Below are 12,067 nucleotides of genomic sequence, written 5' to 3'. Positions count from 1 at the left end.
TGAAAACACACTTCCTACTTCCCTTAAGCAACCAAGAACTGACTTTTATATTAGCATTTTATAGGTTGGTAAGCATAAATACCAGTGATAATTTCTAAAGCCTTTGCTTTCTTAGAGAGAACGTTTTAGGATGGCCCCAAACATCATTCATTTTTAATTCCAGCAATCTTTAGTTTCTCTGTAAGAGGAAATTAGTGTTCAGCAGTAGATGTTTCAAAATCTTATTTTATTTGGAAATGACTTAGCTATTCAATACACTTCCAACACTTAATTTAGCACAACCCTTAGAAGTTCAAGTTACCCCACTCTGGAGAGACTATTTTAGACAGACATTCCTAAAGAATAATTATTCTTAACATTTTTTAGAAGTTTCTTCACTCAAGGTAATTTCCTTGCTGACAAACTTGTAACAGATATAATAATAGTTAACTTATATTAAACCTAGGTACAATGAAAATATTCTGCTTAATTTCCAAACTCAGTTATGAATACTAGTTATGAAAAAAAAAAAGGTTGGAATAAGATTTTAAAATGCTTTGTTCCCTTTTTTTTCCTTTTGGTTTCAGGAATTAGAGATGGTCTAGAGTGATCCAGAGAGCTCTGGTCTAAAGGTACAGGAGGAATTATTTCCTCAGGGTGAGAATTCTTAAAAGGATAATTTTTTCTTCAAGCTTTCTCTGGAGTCTAAAGGATATTGTGACGACATTGTCAAAAATAATATTTTTCTGTGATCATAGTTTTATAGCCAGAATTTAGACCAGATAGTGATCAAGTTGGCCCTTATAACAAGGGCAGATTGGTCCCAGCAGGGATTGTCCCTCTAGGGAAGTAAGGGTCTTAGTTTGATCAGCCCCAGGCTGTTAATTACAGAAGGAAGTCCTAGACAAAAGGGATCTTTAGTCCATTTTCCTATCCTATTGTCAATAAAGATCTAATATTTTAGGCCATTTTTCTTGTCATAGCTATAGACTGACCAGTCAAAAAAAAAAAAAAATGTTTTTCCAAGGGGTTCCCAGGTGAGGTGTGGAACCTTAGAATGAGCAATTCCCAGTATGTACTAGATGTCTGCTCACTCAAACCAAACCAAACCAGAACTTCACCAGCCAGGAGTCACACTCGGAAACAAAAGACAAAGAGATGCCCAGAAATCAAAAGCCAAATGGCGTAAATGCCAAACGTGACTTCCCAGTTCCACTAGACCTGGCAGAGTCAGTGCTAGCAGCCTTTTTCAGTTCTGATACAGTTTCAAGCAATTTCTTGTTGGTTTCCTATCATTTCCTCTTTTAGAAGCTTCTAGATATCAGCCAAAGTAAGCATGGCTGGCCTTTTCTAATTGTGCACGCAAATATATCAATTTTGAAGTATCAAAAAAAACCCAATTTGGCCATTTTAGGTTGAAATCTCTTTTAGTATAATTTCTCCAATTAACTAGGTACTTGCAAGCATGAGCTCCATACATGAATCTGGCTGGAGTGTTAGTCAGAGGCTGGCTTTCTGACACTCCTTTGTTTCTATTTTTGAGAGATTCCGTTTCCCATTTTAAGCTGAATTTGTCAGGGATAAAAATCACTAGTGAACTTGTGTAGTGGGCCCATCTGCTGCTTGTGAGCTTAATTCCTCCAGGAGTCACCCCAAACTCGTTTCAGCTCGTCTTAGATTCTGCCTCCAGCAATCTAAGACCACCGTGGCTGCTCAGGTCACTGAATGGCCAATTCTTATGTGCGACCCCCAGATGAACAAGTATTTTAATTAACGAGTGGGTTTCCCTATAGGACCACTGTACGGTATGAGGACAAGGCCTCCACCACTCCCGTAAATTTCTCAGTCACCTGAGAAAACATAAGCAACGGGAGGAGTCTTGCCCCTTTTCTTTGGAGCAAATCTCTCATATATTCTCCTCACTTTTATCCTGACAAAGTCTATAATGGCAGTCGAATTGAGGAAAAGTGTCAGATCAGCCTCTTAATTAACCACTTAGCTAAGACGATTCAGTCACCTACAACGGAGCAACCTCAGCATCTTTTAGCTGAGCCCTGGGTATTCCTTAATTTTTTCTTCAGTCGAGTCCCCCTCCCCAGTACCTTTTCACTGGGTGGGTAACTCCCCCGGCAGCTTTCAGCCAGCCCCCACCCTGTGTCTTTTGCCTGGGTGGGGATTTCAGTATCTTCCAACCAAACCCCTCTCAGTGTCCAGACCACGAGTTGGTAGCCCTGGCTGTTTCACCCGGGCCCCCCGCCAGTATCTCTCCTCCTGGGAGGGGGCAGGTAACCTCCTCCACTGCCCAGTAAAACTCAGAATCTCAACCAACACAGGAGATTTGAGAACTAGGAGAGACCTACCTAAATTCGTCTGCACTCCCCCAGGAGGCGGATGGGCACAACGGGCCACTGCTGGTACCAAAGCTCCGGTTCCTTGTGGAGTCCAGTTGAAGGAAGGAAGTCCACTCTGGGTCCCTTCATGGTCAGCGTAACTGTTGACTAAAAAAGGTGTACAACTTGAGAGTTGCAATTTAAGTTTTATTTGGGACAAAATGAGGACTGCAGCCTGGGAGGCAGCATCTCAAATAGCTCTGAGAGACTTCTCCAAAGCGGCAGTGGGGGAAAGTTAATATATAAGGTTCTGGAGAAGGGGGAGTTCAATACCACGAAGCACTCATTTTACAAAAGGTTTTTTGTTCGTTATGAGGATCTGATGTCACCATGAAGGGATTTAGTGCTTCTCTAGATATGAGGAGATGCAAGGATTGAGATCACAAAATCCGGCCTAAAAAAATCCAACTATCTGAAGACCTGTCCCACCAGATTCCCTGGAGCACAGACTGCCTCACTCCACCCTGAACTCCCTCAGGGGGTGTTGAAGGTCAACAGCTGTAGCAGCAGGGGTTCAGTCTCCGTAGAGGCAGGTGGTGAATGCCTTTGTTGATCATTCATTGGCAATGCTCTTGATAAGTGCCAATTTTTAGTTGCTACGATGATGCCTGATTTTTTTTTAAAGTTTATTGGACCATTTAAACAGTCTTTATTGAATCTGTTACAATGTTGCTTCTATGGTTTATGTCTGGCCTTTTGACCCATGAAGCTTGTGGGATCTTAGCTTCCCAACAAGGGATTGGACCTGCACCCCTTCACTGGAAGGTGAAGTCTTAACCCCTGAACCACCAGTGAAGTCCTGATGCCTGATTTTTAAAAGTCTAAATTAGATCATTTCTGTTTGTTATTGTTCAGTCACTCAATTGTGTCCGCCTCTTTGCGACCCCATGGACTGCAGCTCTCCAGGCTTCTCTGTCATTTGCCATCCCCCAAAGCTTGCTTAAATTCGTGTTCATTGAGTCGGTGATGCCATCCAACCATCTCACCCTCTGTCGTCCCCTTCTCCTCCTGCCTTCAATCTTTCCCATCATCAGGGTCTTTTCCAATGAGTCGGCTCTTTGCATCAGGTGGCCAAAGTATTGGAGCTTCAGCTTCAGCATCAGTCCTTCCAATGAACACTCAGGACTGATTTCCTTTGGGATGGACTGACTGGATCTCCTTGCCGTCCAAGGGACGATCAAGAGTCTCCTCCACACCATGGTTCAATACCGTTACTCACTTCCTGAATGAAGCTCCAGCTCTATTCCTCTCTCGGCTTGTGTTATGTCGTTCACAATTTTGCTCGCACTGCTTTCATACCCTCCATGTCAGTCTCAGTCACTATTATTATTTATTATTACGGCTTTATACAGACATTTGTTTTTATTTACTCACGCATTTATCCACTTATCTGGTCACAATTCCTTCTTGCCTTTCTGTCCTTCCCTCTGTGGAGAATTTCCTTCTTCTGATGGCATCTCCTTTAGACTTCCTTCAGGGAAGGTCTGTTAGTGAATAATTCTATCTCTATTATTTTGAGTGACAGCTAGCTTTTTGCCATCTATCTTCTGGCTATTATTATTGCTCATGGCCAATCTGCTTTTAAATTTCATTGTGATTCCTTTGCAGGGATTGTGTTTTTTAATCTCTGATTGTTTTTAGTTTTTTCTCTTTGTCTTTGGCATTCTGAAGTTTTATTACAATATATGTGCATGTGGAATTCATTTGTTTTAAAAATTCTGCTCAACACATGACTATATATAAAGTGGATAAACAAGGAGCTACTGTATAGCACAGGGAACTGTATTCAATATCCTATAATCCCCTATAATAGAAAAGAAACTGAAGAGGCATGTATATATAAATATAATATTATTTTTATAAAAGACCATTGACTTTCATTTATTTATTTCCTGGAGAAGGGCATGGCAACCCAGTCCAGGATTCTTGCCTGGAGAATTCCATGGACAGAGGAACCTGGCAGGCTACCGTCCATGGGGTCACAAAGAATCAGCACAGGACTGAGCAACCAGCACTTTTTTTTTTCTTTTTTCATTGTATAGCATAAGTAGCTATATTCAATATCCTATAATAACCTATAATGGAAAAGAATCTGGAAAAAATTATATATATATATATATATTTATATATACTGAATCACTTTGTTGTACACCTGGAACTAACAACATTGTAAATCAACTACAGTTAAAAAAAAAAACAAAAGCCTGCTCGAAGTTCACTGTGATTTCTGAATCTGAGGAATCACATCCAGGAGAATTCTGGGCAATTCTCCACTAGCATCTCTTTGACTATGACCTCCCCAGTGCCCACCACCAATTTCTATTCTTCTCTTCTGAAACTCCAGTTGGATATATTTTAAACCTCTTCTTTTGATCTTTCCTGTCTCTTAACCATTCTTCCATATTTCCCATCTCTCTATCTCCTTGTGCAGCCTTTTGAGAAGTTTCCTCAGGTCCACTTTCTAGATCAGAGCTTTTTGGCTGGCTAGTCTCTTCTGCTCTTTCACCTCCTCTTAAGGCTTTCCATTTTCAATGACTTCATTTTTCACTTCCAGAAATTCTACTTGATTCTTCTTCAAATGTGCCTAGCCTCTCACTAAGTAATCATGGTTTTGATTCCCTATTGTTTAATCATATTAAACATATTCAGATTTCCCTGGCAGTCCAGTGGTTAAGATTCCATGCTTCCAGTGCAGGAGGTATGTGTTCGATCCCTGGTCCAGGGACTAACATCTCGTGCTGCAAGAAAAAGAAAAAGCTTATATACATATTCTATAACATAAACCCAAGAATTATATGAAGTTCTTGGAAGTCTAATTCTACTGTATGACATTTCTGCTAACTCTTCTTCATATTTATATGTGCATTTTGTAATTCTGCATCATGAGCTCAAATTCCCTGGGCCTTTATATGTGGAAATCTTGTGTGACCTGGATAAGAGAGTGTATCCCTCTAGAGAAATTTGAATTTTGCTTTCTAATAATGTCCCTTACAATATTCACATGCCCTATTTGTTTTTCTCAATACTTAGGACAAACTTATACTAAAGATGATTCATTATCTGACATTCAAATTTATCTAGACTCCTATATTTTATCTGGCATTTCTACTGGTGTGAAGCCCAAGTCTTGTCTAACCATCCCTGCTGCTGCTGCTGCTGCTGCTGCTAAGTCACTTCAGTCGTGTCCAACTCTGAGTTGTTAAACCTTCAGCATCTTACTTACCAAAACTGGCAAACCAAACAAAATAAAACACAAATGCAAAAAACCCTCCACCTTATCCTCTGGATTCTATTTTTTCTTGGTTTTTATTTCCTTCAGTTTTTTTTAATATAACTTTATTTTTGGCTTTTCTGGGTCTTCATTGCTCTGCAGGCTTTTCTCTAGTTGTGGAGAATGGGGCTACTCTCTAGTTTCAGTGCATGGGCTTTTCATTGTGGTGGCTTCTTTTGTTGCAGAGCATGGGCTCTAGGGCATGCAGGCTTCAGCAGTTGTAGTTCGCAGGTTCTAGAGCACAGGCTCTAGTTGTGGACCTTAGGCTTAGCTGCTCCCCAGCATGTGGGATCTTCCCAGATCAGGGATTGAATCCATGTTTCCAGCATTGGCAGGCAGGTTCTTTACCCCTGAGCCACCAGGGAAGCCCTCCTTTCAGTTTCAAAATGAAGTCTTTAGCGTAGTTTTTTGCTTAACCCCAAAAAACTTGCAGGTCACTTTTATTTCTTATTTTACTTTATTGAGGTATAATTCACATGTGACATAATACTATTTCCAGGTATACAACATAATGATTTGATATTTGTACATATTGGGAAATGATCACCGTAATAAGTCATTGAAAAGTGAAAGTGAAGTCGCTCAGTCGTGTCCAACTCCTTGTGACCCCATGGACTGCAGCCTACCAGGCTCCTCCATCCATGGAATTTTCTAAGCAAGAGTACTAGAGTAGGTTGCCATTTCCTTATTACACAGTTGCAATTTTTCTCTTATGATGAGGAATTTCAAGATCTATTCTCTTAGCAACTTTCAAACACAGTATTAGTAACTATTCCCAAGAGACTTTTTTATAATTGAAAGCTTGTACCTTTGACTACCTTCAGGCATTTCATCCACACCACCCTCCCACCAATCCCTGCCTCTGGCAACCACCAAGCTAGTCTCTGTATCTTTGAATTAGTTTTTGGGTTTTATTAGTTCCACATATATGTGAGATCACATGGTTTACAGGCCACCTTGGCTTCTTGATGTACTTTCCTGGTGGCTCAGATGGTAAAGCGTCTGCCTGCAATGCGGCAGACCTGGGTTTGATCCTTGGGTGGGGAAGATCCCCTGGAGAAGGCAATGGCAACCTTGCCTGGAAAATCCCATGGACAGGAGTCTGGTAGGTTATAGTCCATGGGGTTGCAAAGAGTCAGACACGACTGAGTGACTTCACTTTTTTCACTTTTTCAGCTTCTTGAATTCCCACATGCCTCTCCTAAGGCAACCAGTACAGACCTAGTACATCCTCACTAGCATGGAGAAAGGGTAAAATAGAAAGTGACAAAGTGAAAGTGTGGGCCACAAAATTGTGTCCGACTCTTTGCGACCCCGTGGACTATAGCCCGCCAGGCGCCTCTGTCCATGGGATTCTCCAGGCAAGAATACTGGAGTGAGTTGCCTTGCTCTTCTCCAGGGGATCTTCCCCACCCAGGGATGGAACCTAGGTCTCCCGCATCGTGGGCATCTTCTCTACCTTCAGACACCAGGGACGCCGCAGAGAGCAACAAACATGATCCATCCACATGGGTGAAGAGTTTGGCTAGAGTCAGTGATCGTGTGAGGTCATTGAACTGACTGAAAAAGATTCATCTCTTCTTCTTCTTCTTGTGCTACAGCAAAGACTTCTTGGCAAGCCCGGCAGAAGCCCAGGGACCCACCCCATGGAGATATGCCTGAAGATAGGGGCAGCCAATGGCTCCAGCGATGGCTTGAATTTCAACCCCATGAAGGAGTATATGATCCTGAGCGGGCCCCAAAAGATCGCTGTCGCGGTGCTGTGCACCCTCCTGGGCCTGCTGAGTGCCCTGGAGAACCTGGTTGTTCTCTACCTCATCGTGTCCTCACACCGGCTCCGCAAGAAGCCCTCCTACCTGTTCATTGGCAGCTTAGCTGGGGCCGACTTTCTGGCCAGTGTGGTGTTTACCTCCAGCTTTGTACATTTCCACGTCTTCGATGGCGTGGATTCCAAAGCTGTCTTCCTGCTGAAGATCGGCAGCGTGACTCTGACCTTCACAGCCTCCCTAGGCAGCCTGCTGCTGACTGCCATCGACCGCTACCTCTGTCTGCGCTACCCGCCTACCTACAAAGCTCTACTCACCCGTGGAAGGGCACTGGTGACCCTGGGCATCATGTGGGTGCTCGCTGCCTTGGTGTCCTACCTGCCCCTCATGGGATGGACCTGCTGTCCCAGGCCCTGCTCTGAGCTTTTCCCCCTGATCCCCAATGACTACCTGCTGGGCTGGCTCCTGTTCATCGCCGCCCTCTTCTTAGGCATCATCTACACCTACGCGCATGTCCTCTGGAAGGCCCATCAGCACGTAGCCAGCTTGTCTGAGCACCGGGACAGACACCTGTCTGGAATGACCCGGATGAGGTTGGATGTGCGGTTGGCCAAGACCCTGGGGATGCTCCTGGCTGTGCTCTTCATATTCTGGTTCCCGGTACTGGCCCTCATGGTCTACAGCCTGGCTGCCAAGCTAAGCGACCAGGTCAAGAAGGTCTTTGCCTTCTGCTGCTTGCTGTGCCTTGTCAACTCCATGGTCAACCCCATTATCTATGCCCTGCGGAGTGGGGAGATCCGGTCCTCTGCCCACCACCGCCTGGCCCGCTGGAAGAAGTGTGTGAGGGGCCTCGGGCCGGAAGGCAGAGGAGAGATCCCCAGGTCCTCAGTCACTGAGACAGAAGCTGATGTGAAAACTACCCCGGGGCTAGATTCCAGAGAGCTCTCCTGGCCTGATGAGCTCTGATCACTGATGTGATCACTAGATTCCAGAGAGCTGTCCTGGCCTGATGAGCTCTGATCACTGATGTGATCACTAGATTCCAGAGAGCTGTCCTGGCCTGATGAGCTCTGATCACTGATGTGATCACTAGATTCCAGAGAGCTGTCCTGGCCTGATGAGCTCTGATCACTGATGTGATCACTAGATTCCAGAGAGCTGTCCTGGCCTGATGAACTCTGATCACTGATGTGATCACTAGATTCCAGAGAGCTGTCCTGGCCTGATGAGCTCTGGTCACTGATGTGATCACTTTCACAGTGTGAAATCAGCCAAGTCAGAAGTCATTTCACTCCCCGGAGGAGGAAGAGTGGCCTTGATCCTCTCGTCTGACTTGAACCAACCCCAGAGGCCTGGACACTTAGCCCTTTCCACTGAGTGTTGGTACTGACCCCTGGAAGGTATCCTGGTCATGCCTGTCTGCATGACCTGATCACAGTCTGTTGGGTAGCCAGGCCCTGTGAGAGGCGGCAAGGTGGGCAGGAGGCAGGCGGCTTGGGCCAGGCTCAGCGCAGGTCAGAACCACCTTTCCAATAAAACAGCTTAGTGCCTGAATTCTCCAGAGACCCCAGGAGCCAGGTGGAGCTTTCACGCTCAGCAATGAGGGACCTGGAGGAGATCTGGGAAGAATGGATCATTCTCCTGGGATCTCAGGATATCAGATGGGATGGCTGGCCAGCCCTTCTTCCTGCTTAATTGTTAGGGGCCTCCTTGGTTCTAGAGCTATGAAAGGCCCTACCTGAAGGTCACCCTTCCCACAGAGGGCCAAGAACTAAAATGCGAGGAGGATCAAGGATGTCAATCCACCTCTTGCAGAGGTAACTGACAAGCCTCCAGTTCAGAACATCTTATTATTAGGGCAGTGGCCCTCTCTGACACCTTGATAATCTCCACCCATAATCACAGTGTCTCCTAGGGACCTGGGGAATACAGAGGAGGCTGGGACTGCTTGAGATGCAGAATCTTCAGAGAATTCTGTTGGTCTTGCTAAGTCCTTTTTGGTGGTACCACTGGAAGGAAGCAAGCAGTGTGCCAGTCTAATCCAACTCCAAGAAAAAGGAAGATATTCACAAAGCTTTTATAAATCTCCAAATTGTTCCCAGCCATCCCTCGATTCAGCCCCTTTGTCTCCTTTACCACCTGAACCCTATAATAAATAATAAACAGAGCAAGTGGGAGGAGGGGGAAATTCCCTTACTATGTGCCAGGCATAGGGCTGATGTCCCACAGTCCATCAGCTCCAGCAAGGATTCAGCCCCATGCTTTTGAAGATCCCAGGATACCCATGTTTTACATTATTAGGGAGGCTGGATTCCTACCAAAGGGGCTTTAAGCAGTAGGCAGGAGAAATTGTTGATGGTGAGGAGGATGCATAAGAATTCTGATGCAATTATTTGGGACTACAGATGGAATAAAAGGAAATGTATTGATTAAGCGTGTCTTCATTTAATATTTACAAGACAGGGTGTTCGCCATTCATTCATTCATCCAACCATCTCACCAATACACGCCAGGCTCTGTGCTAGATCCTGGATGTCCAGCCACAAATAAGACTCTGCCCCTGTCTAATGGGGCTCACATTCTACATTCTGCTGGGAACAGAGCCAATGAAGAAAGAAAGTTGATGGTGGTACAAAGAAAGAAATCATCAATGTCGTGGAAGAGAGATTATTTGAGCAACTTTAGGTAGGGTAGACCTACTATGTGCTTTGGTCATGAGTTAACTGGCATTTATTGAGATGTTACTATGTGCCAGGCACTGGGCTAGGTGCTTTTATGTATTTTAAATTATTTGGCTGTGGTGCGTCTTAGTTGAGACACACAGGATCTTCCATCTCCATTGTGGCACTGGGGAGCTCTTAGTTGCGGCATGTGGAATCTAATTCCCTAACCAGGGCTTGAATCCAGGACCCCTGCATTGGGTGTGCAGAATCTTAGCCACTGGACCACTAGGGAAGTTCCTGGGCTAAGTGTTTTTAAGTGAGGAATCTCAGTCTCACAATAATCTGATGAAGAGGGTTTGGTAGCCGCAATTTACCGATGAGGACAATCTCTAAGAGGCAAAAATCCCTTGACTGAGATCACACTACTGATATGTACCCAAAGCTGGGGTTTTCAACCCAGTTCTGTTTGGCTGCTAAGCCTACCCTCTTTACCACTAACTTCTTGGCCCAGTTCAGTCAAATTCTGCTTGATTTGGATAGTAATAATAAACAAGCCTACAAATAATAATCAGGCTTCAATAATAATAAGTCTAATAGTGACAAATATGTATAAAGTATAAGTGATAATATGACTTAATAAATCTAATAATAAATTTTCATAACAGCAAATTGCTGCAACCTTATCATTACGTCTCAACATACTTCATTTTGTGCCCTAAATTAACTTCCTGCAGCAACTTTCCACAAACCGAGTGGCTTATAACAACAGAAATTTATTCTTTCACAGTTCTGGACTCTAGAAACTAATCAGAGTGTCAACAGGGCCATGCTGTCTCCAAAGTTTCACGGGAAGGATGTTGTTGTTTAGTCGCTAAGTTGTGTCCAATTCTTCTGCCATCCCCATGGACTGTAGCCCGCCAGGCTCCTCTGTCCATGGGATTTCCCAGACAAGAATACTGGAGTGGTTTGCCATTTCCTTTTCTGGGGGATCTTCCTGACCCAGGGTTCAAACCTGCATTTCTTATATTGGCAGGCGGATTCTTTAGCACTGAGCCACCTGGGAAGCCCCCAGCGCATGGACACTTCCTCGCGTTTTCCAGCTTCTGGCAGCTCCTGGTGTCCCTTGGCTTTTGGCAACTGAACTCCCACCTCTGCCTCTCTCTTCACGTGGCCTTTCCCCATTCTTTATTTCTGGGTGTCTTTTTTTTTTCAGTTGAGATATAGCTGATTTCCAATGCTATTAATACATTAGTTTCAGGTATAAAACAATGAGTCAACATTTTTCTAGACAAATAAATTCCATTAATTTATTATAAATATTGGCTCTATTCCCTGTGTTGTACAATATATCCTTGGAGCTTATTTATTTTATACCTAGTAGTTCGCACCTTTTAACCCCAACTCCTCTTGTCCTTCCCCGATTCTCCCCCCACAACCAGTATCTACTAGTTTGTTCTCTACGTCTGTGAGTCTGTTTTTGTTTTGTTATGTTCATTTTTGTTTGTTTTTGTTTTGGAGATTCCACACATAAGTGATAATACATGAACTATTCATGTTTCTCTGTCTGGCTTATTTCACTCAGCATAATACCCTCCAGGTCTAGCCACGTTGTTGCACCTGGCAGGGATTTATTCTTTTTCATGGCTGGGTGGTATTCCATTCCACAGCCTCTTTATCCATTCACCCGTTGATGGGCATTTAGGTTGCTTCCAGTTAGTGTAAATAATGCTGCTAGGAACACTGGGGCTCATGTATCTCTTTGGATTCGCGTTTTCATCTTCTTCGGATATATGCCCAGGAGAGGAACTGCTGAATCATGTGAGAGATGAGTTTTAGTTTTTTGAGGAATCTCTATTCTGTTTCCCACAGTGGTTGCACAAATTTATGTTACTACCATCAGTATACAAGGATTCCCTTTTTTCCACATCCTCATCATCATTTGTTACTTGTGTTCTTTTTGATGATAGCCATTGGGGTCGCACAGAGTCGGACACGACC

General features: G+C 44.1%; 1 protein-coding gene across 3 annotated transcripts in view; it reads left to right on the top strand.

Annotated features, from left to right (window-relative positions):
* CNR2 (cannabinoid receptor 2) overlaps positions 1-9,839 on the top strand; it is a 37,596-nt gene extending 27,757 nt beyond the window's left edge. For all 3 annotated transcript variants that reach the window (XM_088841693.1, XM_088841691.1, XM_088841689.1), the window contains one exon: positions 7,242-9,839. In XM_088841693.1, coding sequence (XP_088697819.1) covers positions 7,287-8,372 — 1,086 coding nt within the window. In that variant the 5' untranslated portion in view covers positions 7,242-7,286 and the 3' untranslated portion in view covers positions 8,373-9,839. The remainder of the gene's footprint in view (positions 1-7,241) is intronic.
* The last annotated feature ends 2,228 nt before the right edge of the window (positions 9,840-12,067 follow it).

Source organism: Moschus berezovskii, chromosome 2 (genome assembly GCF_049115385.1).
Source record: "Moschus berezovskii isolate FMDL1 chromosome 2, NW_MosBer_1.0, whole genome shotgun sequence".
In the NCBI taxonomy this organism is placed as follows: Eukaryota; Metazoa; Chordata; class Mammalia; order Artiodactyla; family Moschidae; genus Moschus; species Moschus berezovskii.
This window is presented reverse-complemented; position numbering and strand designations above follow the sequence as displayed.